Genomic DNA, 19,819 nt, shown 5'->3' with positions numbered 1-19,819 from the left:
GGTAGGTATTAAAAAGGTATCAAGGCGCCGCCTTGTGTTACCTTGTAAAGACCTCACTTTACAGACTCCTAGGAGTGCTGTAGTGAGTGTCTCACATAGCAGGCTGCAGTCTCAGCCAGATAATGGCATGATGATGCGACCGCTATTCGGGGATGGCGCTCTGTCTCAGGCTAACGCCTCAGTCAGTGCAGTTCAGACCCGTGCTGCGTTCACGGAGGGCCGGATTACTACGGTTACGAGTTTAACCAACGTATCGGCGCCCCCGTTTCTCTTAGAACGCGCTGATGTTTCCTCTCCCTCTCTTGGGAGGCCCGCCTTGGGCTGTTCCACCACTTCAGTGCTGGGGAACAGCAGCGGCGAGGGCCGTCGAGGAATACAGGTCTTTCCTACTAAGTGTACCACAGTTTCGCGCTCTTCCACTTTCTCTGCATTGCTGGGAGTGGCAGTGAAGCTGCACTCTCTCCCACTGGCTAGACCAGGTGTTGGAGAAGGGTTATGCCACCCAATTTCATCGGACCCCCCCAGGGTGGTGGAGACGGTGATGAAAACGCCCGAAAAGGTGGCCGCTCTGGTTTCAGAGATTACGGAACTTTTGGCGAAGGAGGCGGTCACAGTAGTTCCCCAGGAGCAAAGGAACAAAGGGCTATTTTCGCCCTATTTCCTGGTGCCCAAAAAGATGGGGGGAATGAGGCCAATATTGGATTTACGCATTCTCAACGGGAGCGTAGCCAAAAGGCCCTTCCAAATGCTAACGACAAAACGTCCACTGGAGGATGTCCAGAAAGGAGACTTTTGTACGAGCATAGACCTAAAGGACGCGTACTTTCATGTGCCGGTGCAGCCGCGTCACAGAAAGTTTCTGCGATTCGCCTTTCAAGGGGTGGCGTACGAGTTCACGAGGATGCCATTCGGGTACGCCCTGGCACCTCGCACATTTTCCAAATGTGTGGAGGCGGCATTGGAACTGTTGCGTCATCAGGGAAGGGTAGCCCTGTTGCTAGACCTGAGAAGGTTTAGTCCGAATCACACGTTAACGGCGCTGTCAGTCATGTCACTCTTGGGTCTCATGTCGTCAGCCCATTTCGTGGTTCCGCTGGGACTCCTGCGCATGCGCAGGATGCAGCGATGGTTCTCCCAACTAGGACTAGACCCAGTTTGGGAACAGTTCGGGAGAGCCGAGGTGGATCTATTCGCGTCACGCATGAACGCGCATTGTCCTCTATGGCTCTCTCTGAGGGATCAGGACGAACCGCCACTGAGGACGGACGCGTTCGCGCACCGACCGTGGCCGAGAGTTCTCCTGTATGCATTCCCACCGCTGTCATGCATTCTCCCACTGTTAGCCAGGGTGAGATCAGGCGGGCTGTCAATAATTTGGGGCTCCATGGTTTGCGGAGATGAGTCAGATGTTGATTGCGCCACCTTGGCCAATTCCACATCGACGGGACGTGTTGTCTCAGGCGGAGGGCTCGATAGGGCGATTGCCCATAATCGTCCAACCACTGAAGGCTTGGCTCCTGAGAGGGACAGACTAGAGCGCCGTGGGTTATCTGATTTAGTAATCAGTACCATACAGGGTTCACGTGCCGGTTCCACTTCCAGGGTGTATGCCAGTAAATGGAACGTTTTTCACAGTGGTGTGTCACAGAGAATGTAGATCCCATGAACTGTCAGGTTGAGAGTGCACTCTCGTTCCTGCAGTTTATGTTTAATAAGCAGTGATCGCCCGCCACCATTAAGGTGTTTGCAGCGGCGATTTCAGCTTGTCACGAGGGGTTTGGCAGAGACACTGTCTTCAGCCACCCTCTAGTGAAACGTTTCTTATTAGGAACGCGGCGGCTTAGGCCAATGCCTAGAGCCACGCTTCCTCAGTGGGATTTGGCTTTGGTACTCGAAGTGCTCTGTGAGTCGCTGTTCAAGCCATTGAATCAATTACCCCTCAAGATGCTGTCTATGAAGACGGCACTGTTGCTCTCTTTGACTACTGCTAAGCGTGTCAGTGATTTGTGTGCTCTTTCGACAAGACCCGACTGCCTTGCCATTAATAGCGATTTGAGCAGAGCGGTGTTAAGTCCTAACCCGGCATTTATGCCGACGGTTTTTAAGAGCTCATATAGATCACAGACCGTGGAGCTGTGGGCTTTTTCTCCCCCTCCCCATGGGGAGAGGAGAGAGGAAAGGCTCCATTGCCTGTGCCCAGTGCGCGCTTTGGTGTGTTACGTTGAGCGCACAGCAGCGATTAGGTAATCGCCTCAGCTGTTTGTGTGTCATGGTGCGGCTGCACTAGGTAGACCACTTTCAAAACAGCGTCTGTCTCATTGGCTTTGCGAAGGCATTGAGACAGCTTATGAGGCAGCGGTGCGACAATTGCCTCAGGGTATAAGAGCCAACTCCACTCGTGGAGTAGCGGCTTCTACTGCCCTTTTCAGAGGAACAGGGGTAGAGGATATCTGGCAGCGGCGTCGTGGTCATCACCGTCTCCATTTATCAGTTTCTATCTCTTGGATATGTCTTCTAACTCTTTGGCTCAGTCTGTACTCAGCGTGGCTGAGGGGAGGACTTGAGCTAAGAGAGAGGAATGCAGGACCGAAGAGACAGGTCTCTTTCAGGTCCACTTCTGATAGAAGGACATATTATAGCATGACTCCTGACTGACATGTTCAGTACAGTAGAAGGCATGTATTGATCTGCCCACCAGTGAATAACTGGGTTGAGGCGGAATGATGAGGAATAATAGTAGTAACCTTGGTTACGGTACTATTAGACCGGTCATGACAATTTTGACGGAATGTGACGTCATCTATCTGCTTGTTCAGATTAGTATGAATCATGTTCTGGGATCTGCCCACTAATCTTTGGGGTTCCATTGATTGAGTGGGGCGGGCTACCGTGTACACAATGTAGAGTGACACTTTGTTTCATTCCATTAGTGGTCGGTATTGTTGTAACAGGATATTGAGGTACCATCTATCTGCTAGTACAGATTAGTATGGCCCGTATTCTGGTGATCTGCCCACTAGACATTGGTGTTGCCATTGGACTAGGTGGGGAGATTTGGACCGATGACGCAGTATATTGTGACACCATGTATTGTGATACAGTGGTTACAGTACTGCGGGACTTGGTCACAGCCATTGCTAGGCCTGACCTTTTCATTTCGATGGGAAGTGTTGGGCTCGGCAGGGAGTACATTTTGGAGCGTGGCGCTCCGCCTTAAACCAATAGGAGCAGAGCTCCCCTATGGGGCGGAGCTCCACGATATAGAACGATAGTTACCGGAGTGTAACTCCAGTTCTATGAGTGGAGCGGAGCCCCATAGGGGAGCTCTGCTCCTATTGGTTTACCCACTGCCTTAAGGCAGCAACAGCCTGAGACAAAATTATGCACACACCTGCAGCCAATAGGAGTACAGGTGTCCCTATAAGAGGGGACGCTTCCCCTCAATCAGCCTCCCGAGATATTTATCTTCAGCGAGACTAGAGAGGGTCGGCAGGGCCTTAAGTCCTATGGGGCTCCGCTCCACTCATAGAACTGGAGTTACACTCCGGTAACTATCGTTTTCTGCTATTGTAATTCATTTTCTCCTATACTGCATTATATTTTAGATATAATGGAAGCCTATTACATACAGCATATAAGTCAGTATTGTATTCACATCTGTGTGCAGCCTTATTTCATTACATTTACATTGCATACTGTAGTAAGCTTATCTGATTAAGCCTTTATACTGTATGCATCTTATAGTAATAATGACATATTACTGTGTCCTATAATATGTTCCTTTTTCTATTCCTTGTAAAACCACATCGTACAGCTGTTCATTAAAGAACCCTAAAAAGTACCAGTGTGTGGTTCATGGTGGTGAGGTGACAAGCCATTTAAGACGGCATCCATACTGATCTAACCGACAGCCTTGTAGTGATTCAATATCGAAACGCAAGCTAGCTTAGCTATCAGAACAGGTTTAACCCTGCCCTATTTAACAAGTATTGTATGTGACTATAAAATGCATATTTCTATGTCGTCATTATACCTCTGCTCCTCTCCCTCCAGTAGCTTCCTGTAGGCACAGATCTCCATGTCCAGGGCCAGTTTGACATCCAGCAGCTCCTGATACTCATCCAGCTGCTGCTGCATCCTCTGTCTCATCTCAGCCATCTCTCTCTCCTTCTCCCCCAGCAGACGGCGCGTGGTGTCCCTCTCACGAGACAACGCCTCCTCCAGGTCCCTCACCTTCGCCTCACGGGCTGCCAACTGGAATGGGTCGAAAGGTTCTTATGAAATGGGTACAACTTACTTATTATAGCTAACTTAGTCTAGTTGTTTTCTCAAGGTCAAGGTCGGATGCTCCTTGCAACCGGGAACTAATCTATTTTTCAATATTATAGTTAATAGATTTCCCAAAGAAGCATCGCAGCAGCCTGAAGAATATAATAAAATTATATTTTCACAATGGAAAATATATCTACAGGAAAGTATACAGTGGGGAAAAAAAGTATTTAGTCAGCCACCAATTGTGCAAGTTCTCCCACTTAAAAAGATGAGAGAGGCCTGCAATTATCATCATAGGTACACGTCAAATATGACAGACAAAATGAGAATTTTTTTTCCAGAAAATCACATTGTAGGATTTTTAATGAATTTATTTGCACATTATGGTGGAAAATAAGTATTTGGTCAATAACAAAAGTTTCTCAATACTTTGTCATATACCCTTTGTTGGCAATGACACAGGTCAAACGTTTTCTGTAAGTCTTCACAAGGTTTTCACACACTGTTGCTGGTATTTTGGCCCATTCCTCCATGCAGATCTCCTTTAGAGCAGTGATGTTTTGGGGCTGTCGCTGGGCAACACAGACTTTCAACTCCCTCCAAAGATTTTCTATGGGGTTGAGATCTGGAGACTGGCTAGGCCACTCCAGGACCTTGAAATGCTTCTTACGAAGCCACTCCTTCGTTGCCCGGGCAGTGTGTTTGGGATCATTGTCATGCTGAAAGACCCAGCCACGTTTCATCTTCAATGCCCAAACTGATGGAAGGAGGTTTTCACTCAAAATCTCATGATACATGGCCCCATTCATTCTTTCCTTTACACGGATCAGTCGTCCTGGTCCCTTTGCAGAAAAACAACCCCAAAGCATGATGTTTCCACCCCCATGCTTCACAGTAGGTATGGTGTTCTTTGGATGTAACTCAGCATTCTTTGTCCTCCAAACACGACGAGTTGAGTTTTTACCAAAATGTTATATTTTGGTTTCATCTGACCATATGACATTCTCTTCTGGATCATCCAAATGCACTCTAGCAAACTTCAGACGGGCCTGGACATGTACTGGCTTAAGCAGGGGGACACGTCTTGCACTGCAGGATTTGAGTCCCTGGCGGCGTAGTGTGTTACTGATGATAGGCTTTGTTACTTTGGTCCCAGCTCTCTGCAGGTCATTCACTAGGTCCCCCCGTGTGGTTCTGGGATTTTTGCTCACCGTTCTTGTGATCATTTTGACCCCACGGGGTGAGATCTTGCGTGGAGCCTTTGACAGCTCTTTGGTCTTGGCCATAGTGGAGTTTGGAGTGTGACTGTTTGAGGTTGTGGACAGGTGTATTTTATACTGATAACAAGTTCAAACAGGTGCCATTAATACAGGTAACGAGTGGAGGACAGAGGAGCCTCTTAAAGAAGAAGTTACAGGTCTGTGAGAGCCAGAAATCTTGCTTGTTTGTAGGTGACCAAATACTTATTTTCCTCCATAATTTGCAAATAAATTCATAAAAAATCCTACAATGTGATTTCCTGGATTTTTTTTTCTCAATTTGTCTGTCATAGTTGACGTGTATCTATGATGAAAATTACAGGCCTCTCTCATCTTTTTAAGTGGGAGAACTTGCACAATTGGTGGCTGACTAAATACTTTTTTCCCCCACTGTAATTACATCAACTTTTCAAAGCCTTGCAAGTGCTTTCAGATTTCTATCACCTGAAACATGCGCAGAACCATGTAAACACGTGCACGAGCTCTACAAGTAGGCATGCGTCTCATGCATGTATTTTCATCTTCTGCGCATGCATCAGGTGATAGAAATAATCTGAAAGCACTACCAGCGCTTTGAAAAGTTGATGTAATTACACAAAAGGACCAACCGCATGGACAACCGGTAAAGTATGTTAAAATATAATTTTATTCAACATTCTGGCTTGTAGAGCTTGTGAGAGGAAATTTTCCAAATAAATGTATGGCAGCCCAGCCCTAACACCTGACATTCTGTTTATTACTTGTATTATGACATTCTGCTTATTATTTGTATTAGACACTATTCATTTAACTATTCAGTTATCTCTTTTTTGGAGTAAGATGGATGTCTAAACCCACTAACCATTTACATAGCTGTTCTTTGTATGATATGAAATAAAGTGTTGATTCTTTGAATTTAGTATAGTGTATTTTATGGTCATTTAACATTCCCTGTTTGTCTATTTCATTTGATTGTCACTCACTCTCATTTTGTCTGATGTTATTGCATAGATTTGCAGCTGATGTCCTTGATCATTGGTGTGGGTGTAACAATCCCTGTATGGCTGATCTGGGATGCAACCCCTGTCCACAACACCACTTCATACCCACAAAGCAGCATCCATTACCCTAGTTGGGCTAGGATAACAGTACTTTAGGTCTAAGGGTGGGTGACATCTGGTGGTCCTCTGTAGCTCAGCTGGTAGAGCACGGCGCTTGTAACGCCAAGGTAGTGGGTTCAATCCCCGGGACCACCCATACACAAAAATGTATGCACGCATGACTGTAAGTCGCTTTGGATAAAAGCGTCTGCTAAATGGCATATTATTTATTATTATTATTACATCACCACACGATGGCTACAAGGGCTTTGTCTCACTTCGTCTTTCCTTGATTCCTCACATCCCATTTCCTCACCTTTATTGTATTGCAACTGTATTGGAGGAGAAGGTACAAGGTCCCTACCCTTCTGACCTTCTCCAATGGGTTTTGAGGAGGAGAGGAATCGAGGAAGGATGAATTGAGAAATAGCCTAGCACCTGTCAACTAGCTAATGTGCAACACACTCACCCCTCTGCTACACTCACTGACTTCATCCTTCTCCGCATCAACCTCAGCAGTCAGCAGAGCAGACTGTGTGAACTGAGTCAAACTAGCATCCACAGATTTCATTTTGTGGGTATTTAATTCCAGTGGCGCATCTTTCACTGGGGACATATCGCCCCCACATTCTGAAATAGTATTTTTGTGCCCCCCAGTTTTATCATTGGAATGTGATTCAAAACAAGGCAACGGTGTGCTTTAGGGCCATGTGGACGCCTCCGAGCGGTCGGGTAGGCTGTTTGGAGTGTTTATCCAACTGAATAAAAAATAAAATAATAATAATATGTCCCCCCACTTCCAAAGTTGCGCCCCTGTTTAATTCTGCTACATTGACTCAGATCACACAGTCGGTGGCTATGTTATACTGTCGGCGGCATAGGAGGAGGTGAAAGGGGTGTGACTGGAGCAGAGGTGAGTTCTAGTAGCCAATGTGATGTGATGTCATCCCCCTAAGACTTGAAGTAGTGTCTCCTCCTGTCTATCATGAATTTACCTATATTTTAATACCATAAGCGTAAGGATTTGCTTCATTCTGCTACACTCACTGTCCTCCTTCTCCAGTGGTTGGCATGCTAACTTCAAGTGTCATTTGATTTTGTTCGTATTATGTTTGTTCTTGATTCGTGGAAACAGGAGTCTCATAAAATGTCTGTCCAGTTGCAGGGGGTCCGTTAGAGTTCCCACATATGCTGAGCACTTGTTGGCTGCTTTTCCTTCACTCTGCGGTCCAACTCATCCCAAACCATCTCAATTGGGTTGAGGTCGGGTAATTGTGTCACCAGCAAAGCACCCCCACACCATAACACATCCTCCTCCATGCTTTACGGTGGGAAATACACATGCGGAGATCATCCGTTCACCCACACCGCGTCTCACAAAGCCATGGCGGTTGGAACCAAAAATCTCAAATTTGGACTGCAGAGCAAAGGACACATTTCCACCGGTCTAATGTCCATTGCTTGTGTTTCTTGGCCCAAGCAAGTCTCTTCTTCTTATTGGTGTCCTTTAGTAGTGGTTTCTTTGCAGCAATTCGACCATGAAGACCTGATTCACACAGTCTCCTCTGAACAGTTGATGTTGAGATGTGTCTGTTACTTGAACCCTGTGAAGCATTTATTTGGGCTGCAATTTCTGAGGATGGTAACTCTGGGTCTTCCATTCCTGTGGCAGTCCTCATGAGAGCCAGTTTCATCATAGCACTTGAAGGTTTTTGCGACTGCAATTGAAGAAACTTTCAAAGTTCTTCAAAGATTTTCCGTATTGACTGATGTCTTAAAGTAATGATGGACTGTTGTTTCTCTTTGCTTATTTGAGCTGTTCTTGCCATAATATGGACTTGGTCTTTTACCAAATAGGGCTATCTTCTGTATACCCCCCTACCTTGTCACAACACAACTGCTTGGCTCAAACGCATTAAGAAGGAAAGAAATTCCACAAATTAACTTTTAAGAAGGCACACCTGTTAATTGAAATGCATTCCAGGTGACTACCTCATGAAGCTGGTTGAGAGAATGCGTGTGCAAAGCTGTCATCAAGGCAAAGGGTGGCTACTTTGAAGAATCTCAAATATAAAATATATTTTTTGGTTACTACATGATTCCATATGTGTTATTTCATAGTGTGGATTTCTTCACTACTATTCTACAATGTAAAAAATAGTAAAAATTAAGAAAACCCCTTGAATGAGAAGGTGTGTCCAAACTTTTGACTGGTAGTGTATATACTAGCTACATAGTTACTTTGTTGGATGTCGTAAGATAAATTAATTTATCTAGCTAGCTGGCTGACAAGGTAAGCTGATATTTTTCTACCTTCACATCACGCTAGCTCTGTGATGTTATTTAGTGTGCTAGCCAAATTAAACACCAGAGCAAACAGAAAATATACAGAAAATTAACTAGTGCAATGATTTTTAAGCCTGTGTGCGGATGATAAACGTTTCCACTAACAAAAATGTGCTTTTGGCGATGATAAACACGGGTGAATTTAGCGAAAGGGAGGGGTTTGGCCGAGAGTTTCCGTTTGCGATGGAGGAGACTTGGCTTCCTTCCTTTGCACAAAGGCAATCACAATTCTTAACGGCATTCCCTCCAGAAGTATAACAGGAAATGACAAACTTTCGCAAGATAATTATACTTCTGGGTAACCAAAATTAACTGTGGAATATTTTGGTTGTGCGTGCGTATGTAACTGTTATTGTTTTGACAGTTGAAAAGATCTACAACAAACCTGCACAAATACTGTACCTGTTTCTGCAGCTGGCTGAGTTGGGCAGACATAGACTCGATGCGTACTCTGGTCTGCTGCAGCTCCTCATGGGCTGCCCCCACCAGGTGGCTGCTCCTGTCAGCAGACTGACGGGCGTTCTCCAACTGGCAGAGAACAACAATAGGGCATCAGTCCTTGGGAGCATGGGGACCAGAATCAGTGGTGGGCTGAACTGATGCTATTCATCCCTTAACTATGCTGATGAAATGTACTTCAATCAATCACTTGTGCTCAAATCTCTCAACCGGTAGCATGCATGTTGTCCTACAGCTTTCTGAATATACTACTAGTAGGCACATTGCACATCATGAAACGATCTTTCTCAACCTCAAAATCTGATGGATGGGCTACCTTAGATGTATAGGTTTTCTCTATGTCATCCTTATACATCTTGATCTGTAGCTCGTGCTGGGAACGCATCTCCATTAGGGCCTCGGCCAGCCTGCTCTCAAAGTCCTCCTGTTTTCCGTTACCCAGCTCCATCATGCAAGACTCGTGGCGTCGCTTCGTTTCTCTCAGCTCCTGTAAGAGATTTACCAACAAAACGAAATCTTAAGGACTGGTTTCCCCGACTCAGATTAAGCCTGTTCCTGGATTCAAAATAATTCTCAATGGAGAGTCTCTATTGAAGGTGTATTTTAGTTCATGACTGGGGGGAGGGTTATGTGGGTGTCACACCTGGCAAGAGTTTGTACATTCACTCTGCCAAAACAGTACACAGTAAAGGCATCTGCATACATAGGTTTGGTTTGCTTCTAGCAGAACTTGGCTAGGCAAAACAAACACCTGTGCTCGCATACTCCCTAAAGTCCTTCGCTTGAATAACAAGAAAAAAGCGACAATATTACTGTTGTTTGTCCCTCTTGAGCTACTGTAGCAACAACATAGCCAGAAACACTTCCACAAAATATTCAATAAATAAATAAAGACATCTGTCATTTATTTTGAGGTCTAACATGCTGACCACACAGCCCGCGTTGCGTGTGCGAGCGTCGCAAAATAAATGTACACATACACGTTATTCAATAATTTCATCCAAACTGCTCGCGTGCGTCAACAAGTGTCTGCGTAGCCAGGCGCTAAAATAGAACTTGGTTCTATTTTTGATGCGCTGCAAGTCCTGCCTCTCCCATCTCCTCATTGGTTTTTAAGAGCATATACCCATGTGGGTGATTGAAAGATGAGCTGAGGTCCACACTCCAGTCCAGCTGGTGATGGTAATGCAATTTAAAGTTAGTTGCCAACCGCCATATAAAGTTCACAGAAGAAGAAGAAGAAGAAGAAGAAGAAGACTAAGACTGAAGGAGGAGAGATTACTAGAAAAAAAAACTAGTTTTCCCCTTTTATCCGTGGATTCATTTTCGTAGTAGAGAACACACGATTTTGTGTGACGCAAAATGGGTCAGAATTCTACAAAGATCCAGAAAAAAAGGACCTTGTGCATTTCAGGTAAAATAACAACCCAATGTTTATATCCCAGGACAAATTAGCTAGCAACAGCAAGCTAGCTAGCTAAATGTCAATGAGTGTGTTTCGACCTGTCCCCAAACTAATATAGTTGGTTCAGAGTTCATTTTGATATTTCAACCTGCGTGTCCTGATCATGTCTGGTGTGGAGGACAAAATCAACATGCGGACGCACTCGCCCAGTCTAGTCTATTAATTTATTTTATTTAACCTTTATTTAACCTTTATTTAACAAGGCAAGTCAGTTAAGAACAAATTCTTATTTACAATGATTGCCTACCAAAAGGCCTCCTGCGGGGACGGGGGCTGGGATAATTTTTTAAAATATATGACAAAACACACATCACGACAAGAGAGACACCACAACACTACATAAAGAGAGGCCTAAGGCAACAACACAGCATGGCAGCAACACATGACAACAACACGGGAGCAACACAACATGGCAGCAGCACAACATGGTAGCAGCACAAAACATGGTACAAACATTGTTGGGCACAGACAACAGCACAAAGGGCAAGAAGGTAGAGACAACAATACATCACGCGAAGCAGCCACAAGTGTCAGTAAGAGTGTCCATGATTGAGTCTTTGAATGAAGAGATTGAGATAAAACTGTTCAGTTTGAGTGTTTTTTGCAGCTCGTTCCAGTCGCTAGCTGCATTGAACTGATAAGAGGAGCGACCCAGGGATGTGTGTGCTTTGGGGACCTTTAACAGAATGAGACTGTCAGAACGGGTGTTGTATGTGGAGGATGAGGGCTGTAGTAGGTATCTCAGATAGGGGGGAATGAGGCCTAAGAGGGTTTTATAAATAAGCATCAACCAGTGAGTCTTGCGACGGGTATACAGAGATGACCAGTTTACAGAGGAGTATAGAGTGCAGTGATGTGTCCTATAAGGAGCATTGGTTGCAAATCTGATAGCCGAATAGTAAAGAACATCTAGCTAAGGTGTTTGGTGCAGTATTTCTCAAGTGATAAAAATGTGCACGAAAACTAGTCATCTCTCGTTGAATGACAACAAACACTTCATGTTCCCACTCCTACTCGGAGTAGTACTGTTTACCAATCACTGACAAAGGGGAGTAGACTTCGACTTGCATCAAGAGAAATGTGTGCACGAGCAGCCGGAAAGAATACTTGCCGAAGACCAAAACAAATTAAAACTTCACCAAATGTTGTCATAATATATGCACGAATGGTAAGCTTTTAATTTAGCCAATTAGCTTTAGCCGGCTGATATACAACAGTGGAAAAGTTGGTTTGACATCGGATAGCCTATCTCTGGGGCTAGTTAGTGTAATGAATACTCGGACAGAGTGGTAAGATCCAATCGCAGAATAGCGATGCTTTATTAGAGTACAGACAAGGGAATAGCTTAATCGTGGTCGGGCGGGCTGTGGTCAAAACCGGGCCAGGCATAGACAGGCAGAGGTACCAAAGGAACGGGCTTAGTCGTAGTCATGGTCACAGGCACAGGATCAGAGAACGGTAATCACTGGGGCAGACAAGCAGAGGATTAAGCAATACGGGGAGTCAAACAGCAAGGCACAGGTCGGATACACGGGTAATCAAAACAACAAACTCTCTCTCGGAACAAAACGCTTAGCAAGTCACAAAGGAACAATACCTCGCACCGACTGAACCTCTGAGCACACCTTATATCCTACCCTAATTATGGACAGGTGTGCTCAGAACTCAGGTGAACAAGATCGAGTCTGATGACTCCCCCTCTCTGTAGATCGGGGAAGTGTCAGACTCTGTCTAGACCCAGCCAACCCCCGATCCCTTACGGTATCCCCCTCCACAGGGCCGGCTCCTGACGGCCTTCTACCTCTACCGGGTGGTCTTCCTCTGGGTCGGGGTCCGGGATGATCTGGGTGTTCAGCGTGGAAAGTGGCCTTGAGAGCGGGGTCTAGTATGTCCTTAGCAGGAACCCAGGACCGTTCCTCCGGTCCATATCCCTCCCAGTCCACGAGATATTCGATGCCCCCTCGTCTCCGTCTTGACTCCAGTATCTCGTGGACTGTATAGGTGGTGTCCTGTTCATCCTCCAAAGGTGGTGTAGTAGGTTGTTGAGCGATTGGTGGATACATCGGGCTATAATGAACAGGTTTCAGCAGGGAGACGTGGAACGTAGGGGTTTATCCTGTAGTGTCGAGGGAGTAACAGACGGTAGGTGACAGGGTTAATCGTCTCTGAACTTTGAAAGGACCAATGTACCTGGGTTGGAGCTTCTTGCAGCTCCGTCGGAACCGCAGGTCTCGGGTAGACAGCCACACTCGTTGTCCGGTTTGATAAGTGGGAGTAGGTCTCCGGCGTCGGTCGGCATAGGTCTTTGCTGCTGTGAGGCTTGACTGAGATGTTGATGGGCCGTTCTCCCAGACCTGCGCACTCCGACGGAACCACTCGTCCACCGCCGGTACCATCCCGGGTGCGGTATCCCACGGGAACAGGGGTGGTTGATATCCTAGAACACACTGAAAGGGCGTTAGGCGTAGGGAGGTGTGAATGAGTGAGTTCTGAGCATACTCTGCCCAAGGAAGGAATCGGCTCCACTCTTGCGGCTGCCGCGAACATTGTTGCCGTAGATACTTCCCAATTTCCTGGTTGAGCCGTTCGGTCTGCCCATTGGCCTGGGGATGATATCCGGAGGTGAGGCTCACCGAGATACCCAAGCGTTCGCAGAAGGCCTTCCAAACCCGGGATACGAACTGGGGTCCCCGGTCGGAAACAATATCCTCTGGAACACCAAACTGCCGGAACACCTGGTTAAACATAGTCTCCGCCATCTGAGTGGCGTTAGGTAAACGGGTCATGGGTACTAACCGACACATCTTTGAGAATCGATCGATGACCACGAGAATTACAGTATGGCCCTCTGATTCTGGTAGGTCGGTAACAAAGTCCATCGCGATGTGCGACCAGGGTCGTTGAGGAGTTGGCAATGGCATCAGCTTGCCCTCCGGTAGTGCTCGATGCGCCTTGGACTGAGCACAAACTGGGCAGGATAATACGTAGTCTCGGACGTCATCTGTGAGGGAATCCCACCAGTATTTTCGACTGATGAGTCGAGTAGTTCGAGTGATTCCGGGATGACCAGATCCTAGCGACGTGTGGCACCATTCCATCAGTTGAGGTCGAAGCGAAGCTGGTACAAACACCTTCGACACCGGGGTTTCTGGAGGGGCTGGTTCCGCTTGTAGGCTCTCCTGAATCGTGTCATCGATAGCCCACCTCACAGGGCCAGCACGGCAACTCATGGGGATGATAGGTTCTGGTTCAACCGGTCTGTCAGCGCGCTCGAACCGTCGGGAAAGCGCGTCCGCCTTACAATTCTTGGACCCGGGAATATAAGAGACAGTGAATTGGAAACGGTTGAAGAACAAAGACCACCTTGCCCGTCGGGAGTTCAGTCGTTTAGCACTGTGAAGATACTCCAGATTGCGGTGGTCCGTGAGCACTTGGAACGGATGAGCTGCTCCCTCCAGCCAATGTCTCCACTCCTCCAGTGCTAACTTCACCGCCAGCAATTCACGATTTCCCACGTCGTAGTTCTGCTCGGGCCGGATTCAGCTTCTTAGAAAAAAAAAGCACAGGGTCGTGATTTGGGCGGCTCACCTTGGCGCTGGGATAGCACGGCTCCAACTCCAACCTCCGAGGCGTCCACCTCCACGATGAACGGCAACGTAGGATCCGGCTGACACAAAATGGGAACGGTGGTAAATCGTTGTTTCAATGTCTCAAAAGCCTGCACTGCCCCCTCCGTCCATTTCAGACCACGCCCCTTGTGGCTGGTCATCGCCGACAGGGGAGATGCGGTGGTGCTGAAATTACGCACGAACCGTCTATAGTAATTGGGAAACCCCAAGAATCTCAAAAGCTCTTTCACCATCTGGGGTTGAGGCCAGTCTCGTACAGCTTGTACCTTGGATTCATCCAGTCTTACCCCGTCGGGAGTGAGTATGGCCCCAAGGAAGGAAATCGTCGTGACATGGAATTCACTCTTCTCGGCCTTCACGAACAGAGAGTGTTGGCGGAGTCGGTCCAGAACCTGTCGTACATGGGACACATGTTCACTCAGAGAGTTAGAGTAGATTAGGATGTCATCGATGTACACTATGACGAAACGATCAATCAAGTCCCTAAAAATGTCATTCATGAACGCCTGGAACACAGAGGGCGCGTTAGTAAGTCCATAGGGCATAACACAATATTCATAATGTCCTCGATGGGTGATGAAGGCGGTCTTCCATTCATCCCCCTCTCTAATGCGCACCAGATTGTACGCACTCCTGAGGTCCAGTTTACTGTAGATGGAGGCTTGCCCCACCTGCTCGAGGGCCGCTGGAATCAAAGGAAGGGGGTAACGATTTTTTATGGTGATATCGTTCAAACCTCGATAGTCTATGCAAGGACGAAGTCTGCCATCCTTTTTCTTAACAAAGAAAAAACTGGATGCGGCGGGAGACGTAGATGGGCGAATGGCCCCTTGCTGAAGTGCCTCATCAATATACTGGCTCATAGATTCCTGTTCCGGCTGAGACAAAGGGTAGTGTGATGTCACGAGAGGCTGTGTCCTGGAGGGACGTTACATCCCCCTGAGATGGCTGCAAACCCAGACAGCTATGGCTCCATCTGCTGGTATGGTCGGGAACTCCACCCCTCTATGGCCAAGCTTCCCACGCAGCTGAAACAAATCAGGAGCTGATGAGCTGAAGGTTTGTTGAAGGGAAGAGACACACTGAGGGTGAGTGTGTGGGTTGTGAAGAAACACAGTCTCCAACCTGGGCTCTCTGGAGGACAAGAGTGCTGCACGTCCACTTCCATGAGGAATATGAGGATTTGGAGATACTTACCTTTGGGAAATACTCACCTTTGGATATATGCACCTGTGGAAATACGTGAGAGACATTTGGAAGGACTTTTTGCTGGGTTGGCCACTAGCTGCAACGTGGACTACAGTAAGGCTGGGGAAAAGTTATCTGAGCGAGTGAGAATTATGATTTTGGATGTGGAAGAGACATCCCTGAACTGTTAACCCTTAAAGAGCCACAAGAGAACAGAATTTTGTTATATTTTCGTTAATTTCCCAAGACCTATAATAAAATCCTTGTTTTGTTTGAACCTTGTCTCCTTGCACTACTTGAGCAATCCCGTTGAAAGCTGTGTAGCCTCTCGTGACGTCACAGTAGATTCGTCCGCGAGGAGGGGTAGCCCTGGATAGCAGATCAATTGCACAATCCCAGGCCCGATGCGGTGGTAGCACGGAAGCCCTCTCCTTGGAGAACACCTGCGCGTAATCCTGGTACTCTGTAGGAACAACAGTAGACACCGCACCCTTCGCATCCTCCACAGTAGACGTTTTGCAAGGTAAAATGAGGCACTCAGCCCTACATACCTCACTCCAAGCCGTGATATCGCCAGATTTCCAGGAGATGACCGGATCATGGGTAACGAGCCAGGGGTGGCCAAGGACTAGCGGCTCCCGTGGGGCGGAGATGACGAACAGAATTATGTTCTCATGGTGCAGGGAGCCCACTTGTAACTTGATTTCCCCGGTACGGTGCGTAATGAACCCAGTGCCCATGGGCTCACCGTCTAGCGCGTTGACTCTCAGGGGAGGTTGAATTGGGATAAGTTGAACTCCCAACTCCTCAGCAAGACCCATATCCAGAAAGCTGGCAGCCGCTCCGGAATCAATAAGTCCCTCCAACCTGCGCACTTTCTCTCCGACAGATAAGGTGACAGGCACATACATTTGTTTAGATGTAATGTTCAACACTGGAGTCTCACTCACCGGTTTGGCAGTTCCGAGGCGATATCCTGGGGTACGGTTAGGTCGTACCGGACATTGACGAACGAAATGACCCGACTGACCACAATACAGGCATAGTCCGTCTTGCCGACGTTGTTGTCTCACCGAACCTGGTAGAGGTGACCGTCCCAGTTGCATAGGTTCCTCCTCAGATTCTCTCCTCCGCTCTGTCGATTGCATAGGACCAGTGATCGAGGGCTCCCGGACTGTGGATGCCTTGTGTTGCACTATCAGGCATAGTCCGTCTTGCCGACGTTGTTGTCTCACCGAACCTGGTAGAGGTGACCGTCCCAGTTGCATAGGTTCCTCCTCAGATTCTCTCCTCCGCTCTGTCGATTGCATAGGACCAGTGATCGAGGGCTCCCCGGACTGTGGATGCCTTGTGTTGCACTATAAGATTATCAATAGAGATGGCTATTTTGATAAACTCATGTAGCGCAGTGATATCTCCTCGACAAGCCAACTCAGTCTGTACGTCTTTGCGCAGCCCTCTTCGGAAAACTGTGAGCAAAGCAGTTTCGCTCCATCCGCTACCGGCTGCTATAGTACGGAACTCTAAAGCGTAGTCGGCTACTGTGCGACGGCCCTGCTGAAGTTCGCATAGTTGGTCTCCCACACTACGCCCAGATACTGGGTGGTCGAACACCTCTTGAAACAGTCTCTTGAACTGAACTTCCGCATTCAACTCGGGGACCTCAGCTGCCCAAAGCGCAGTAGCCCAATCCAGTGCTCTTCCCGTTAGCAGAGAAATCATGAAATCCACCCTGCTACGGTCATCGGAAAACATAGTACGATTATACGCACATACAGGGACATCTGGAGTAGAAACCCCTGACATTTGCCAGGTTCCCCGTCGTACCTTGTCGGTATAGAAATCGGAGGTGCATGACGAGGACTGACCGTACTCGGGGTGGTGCCTTCCGCTGCACCAGCGTTGAGTAGCTGTAGGAGTTCATCCATGCGTTTCTCCTGTATCTCCCATCGCCTCTGTAATTCCGCTGGATCCATGGTAATGGCGAGGTATTCTGTAATGAATACTCGGACAGAGTGGTAAGATCCAATCGCAGAATAGCGATGCTTTATTAGAGTACAAATCTAAATCTCAGGTGAACCAGATCGAGTCTGATGACTCCCCCTCTCTGTAGATCGGGGAAGTGTCAGACTCTGTCTAGACCCAGCCAACCCCCGATCCCTTACAGTTAGGGCAATATTTTCATGTTGCACATCTTTTAGTTGCCTCATTAAATGCTTTCAATATGAATTTCTACAATTTTATAGTTGGTTTGAAGTTTTTAAGACTTTGAAATTTGGAGCTATTGACCTTTTAACATATTATCCATTGTGTCATTTATTGATGGTCCTTAACTAGCCCCATAAGGATATTGAATGTCAAACCAAATTGACCATGGGCATTATCATGGGGTCATGTGCAGCTGCACACTTAATTGATGATTACTTGGGTGCTGCCAGCTGTGGGCATGTGGGCAGGATTTAAATAAACCCAACCCAAGGAAAACTGTTACGGTACCCTTCATTACGTGACATACCATTTTTTTCCTATCATCCCGCAAATCTCAGTTTTGTACGAGACTGACTTTATTACCAAAATTATTCTATTTACACTTTGTAGTTAATTTTGACACTATAACAAATGTTTCTGTCTCATATCGATGCAACATGCAGGCTGTTTTCAAAACAAGAAGTTGCTTTTTAGGGGCAGTCGCTCTTTAATCTAAATCTTAATCGAGAAACATTACTGGCCCATAATGATTACTAATAGTTTTACTGCAAACTAGTCATGGAGGTCTTAAAATGTCCATCTCATGATCATGATTATGATAATCGTCATCATGGTAACAGTGATTGGGTGAATAATGGCGCCGGAGAGGATGGCTGCCGTTTTAAAGCCCTATAACAATTGTACTATTATGTGTGTTTTTTCGCGTTATTTGTAAGTTATTCTGTACATAATGTTTCTGCCATCGTCTCTTATAACCAAAAAGAGCTTCTGGATATCAGGACAGCGATTACTCACCTCGTATTGGACAAAGATTTTTTCTTCAACGAGTCGGACGCGAAGGATATCCTACAGACACCCGACAAGGCCCAAATCCCCGTCATTCGCAGGAGAAAGAGACAGAGATATCGTGGACGTAGGTCGGGGTGCCTTGTAAGGATCCGACGGCGAGCGAGTAAACTGCCTCTTCCATCAATCCTATTAGCCAATGTTCAATCATTTGAAAATAAATTAGATGACCTAAGATTACAGTTATCCTACCAACGGGACATTAAAAACTGTAATATCTTATGTTTCACCGAGTCGTGGCTGAACGATGACATGGACAACATACAGCTGACGGGATATACAGTGGGGAGAACAAGTATTTGATACACTGCCGATTTTGCAGGTTCTCCTACTTACAAAGCATGTAGAGGTCTGTAATTTTTATCATAGGTACACTTCAACTGTCAGAGAGAGAATCTAAAACAAAAATCCAGAAAATCACATTGTATGATTTTTAAGTAATTAATTTGCATTTTATTGCATGACATAAGTATTTGATACATCAGAAAAGCAGAACTTAATATTTGGTACAGAAACCTTTGTTTGCAATTACAGAGATCATACGTTTCCTGTAGGTCTTGACCAGGTTTGCACACACTGCAGCAGGGATTTTGGCCCACTCCTCCATACAGACCTTCTCCAGATCCTTCAGGTTTCGGGGCTGTCGCTGGACAATACGGACTTTCAGCTCCCTCCAAAGATTGTCTATTGGGTTCAGGTCTGGAGACTGGCTAGGCCACTCCAGGACCTTGAGATGCTTCTTACGGAGCCACTCCTTAGTTGCCCTGGCTGTGTGTTTCGGGTCGTTGTCATGCTGGAAGACCCAGCCACGACCCATCTTCAATGCTCTTACAGAGGGAAGGAGGTTGTTGGCCAAGATCTTGCGATACATGGCCCCATCCATCCTCCCCTCAATACGGTGCAGTCGTCCTGTCCCCTTTGCAGAAAAGCATCCCCAAAGAATGATGTTTCCACCTCCATGCTTCATGGTTGGGATGGTGTTCTTGGGGTTGTACTCATCCTTCTTCTTCCTCCAAACACGGCGAGTGGTTTAGACCAAAAAGCTCTATTTTTGTCTCATCAGACCAC

At 46.7% G+C, this 19,819-nt stretch overlaps 1 protein-coding gene across 1 annotated transcript in view; it reads right to left on the bottom strand.

Moving 5' to 3' along the window:
- LOC121572757 (lamin-A) overlaps window positions 1-19,819 on the bottom strand; it is a 31,637-nt gene that overhangs the window by 3,497 nt on the left and 8,321 nt on the right. Inside the window, exons 5-7 of the mRNA XM_041884779.2 lie at window positions 9,732-9,902; window positions 9,359-9,484; window positions 4,034-4,254 (exon numbers count right to left, since the gene is read on the bottom strand). Of these exons, the coding sequence (XP_041740713.2) occupies window positions 4,034-4,254; window positions 9,359-9,484; window positions 9,732-9,902 (518 nt within the window). The remainder of the gene's footprint in view (window positions 1-4,033; window positions 4,255-9,358; window positions 9,485-9,731; window positions 9,903-19,819) is intronic.

The sequence above is a fragment of the Coregonus clupeaformis genome, chromosome 8 (genome assembly GCF_020615455.1).
Source record: "Coregonus clupeaformis isolate EN_2021a chromosome 8, ASM2061545v1, whole genome shotgun sequence".
Classification (NCBI taxonomy): Eukaryota; Metazoa; Chordata; class Actinopteri; order Salmoniformes; family Salmonidae; genus Coregonus; species Coregonus clupeaformis.
Note: the sequence above shows the minus strand (reverse complement) of the source record. Positions and strands in the feature narration are given on the sequence as shown.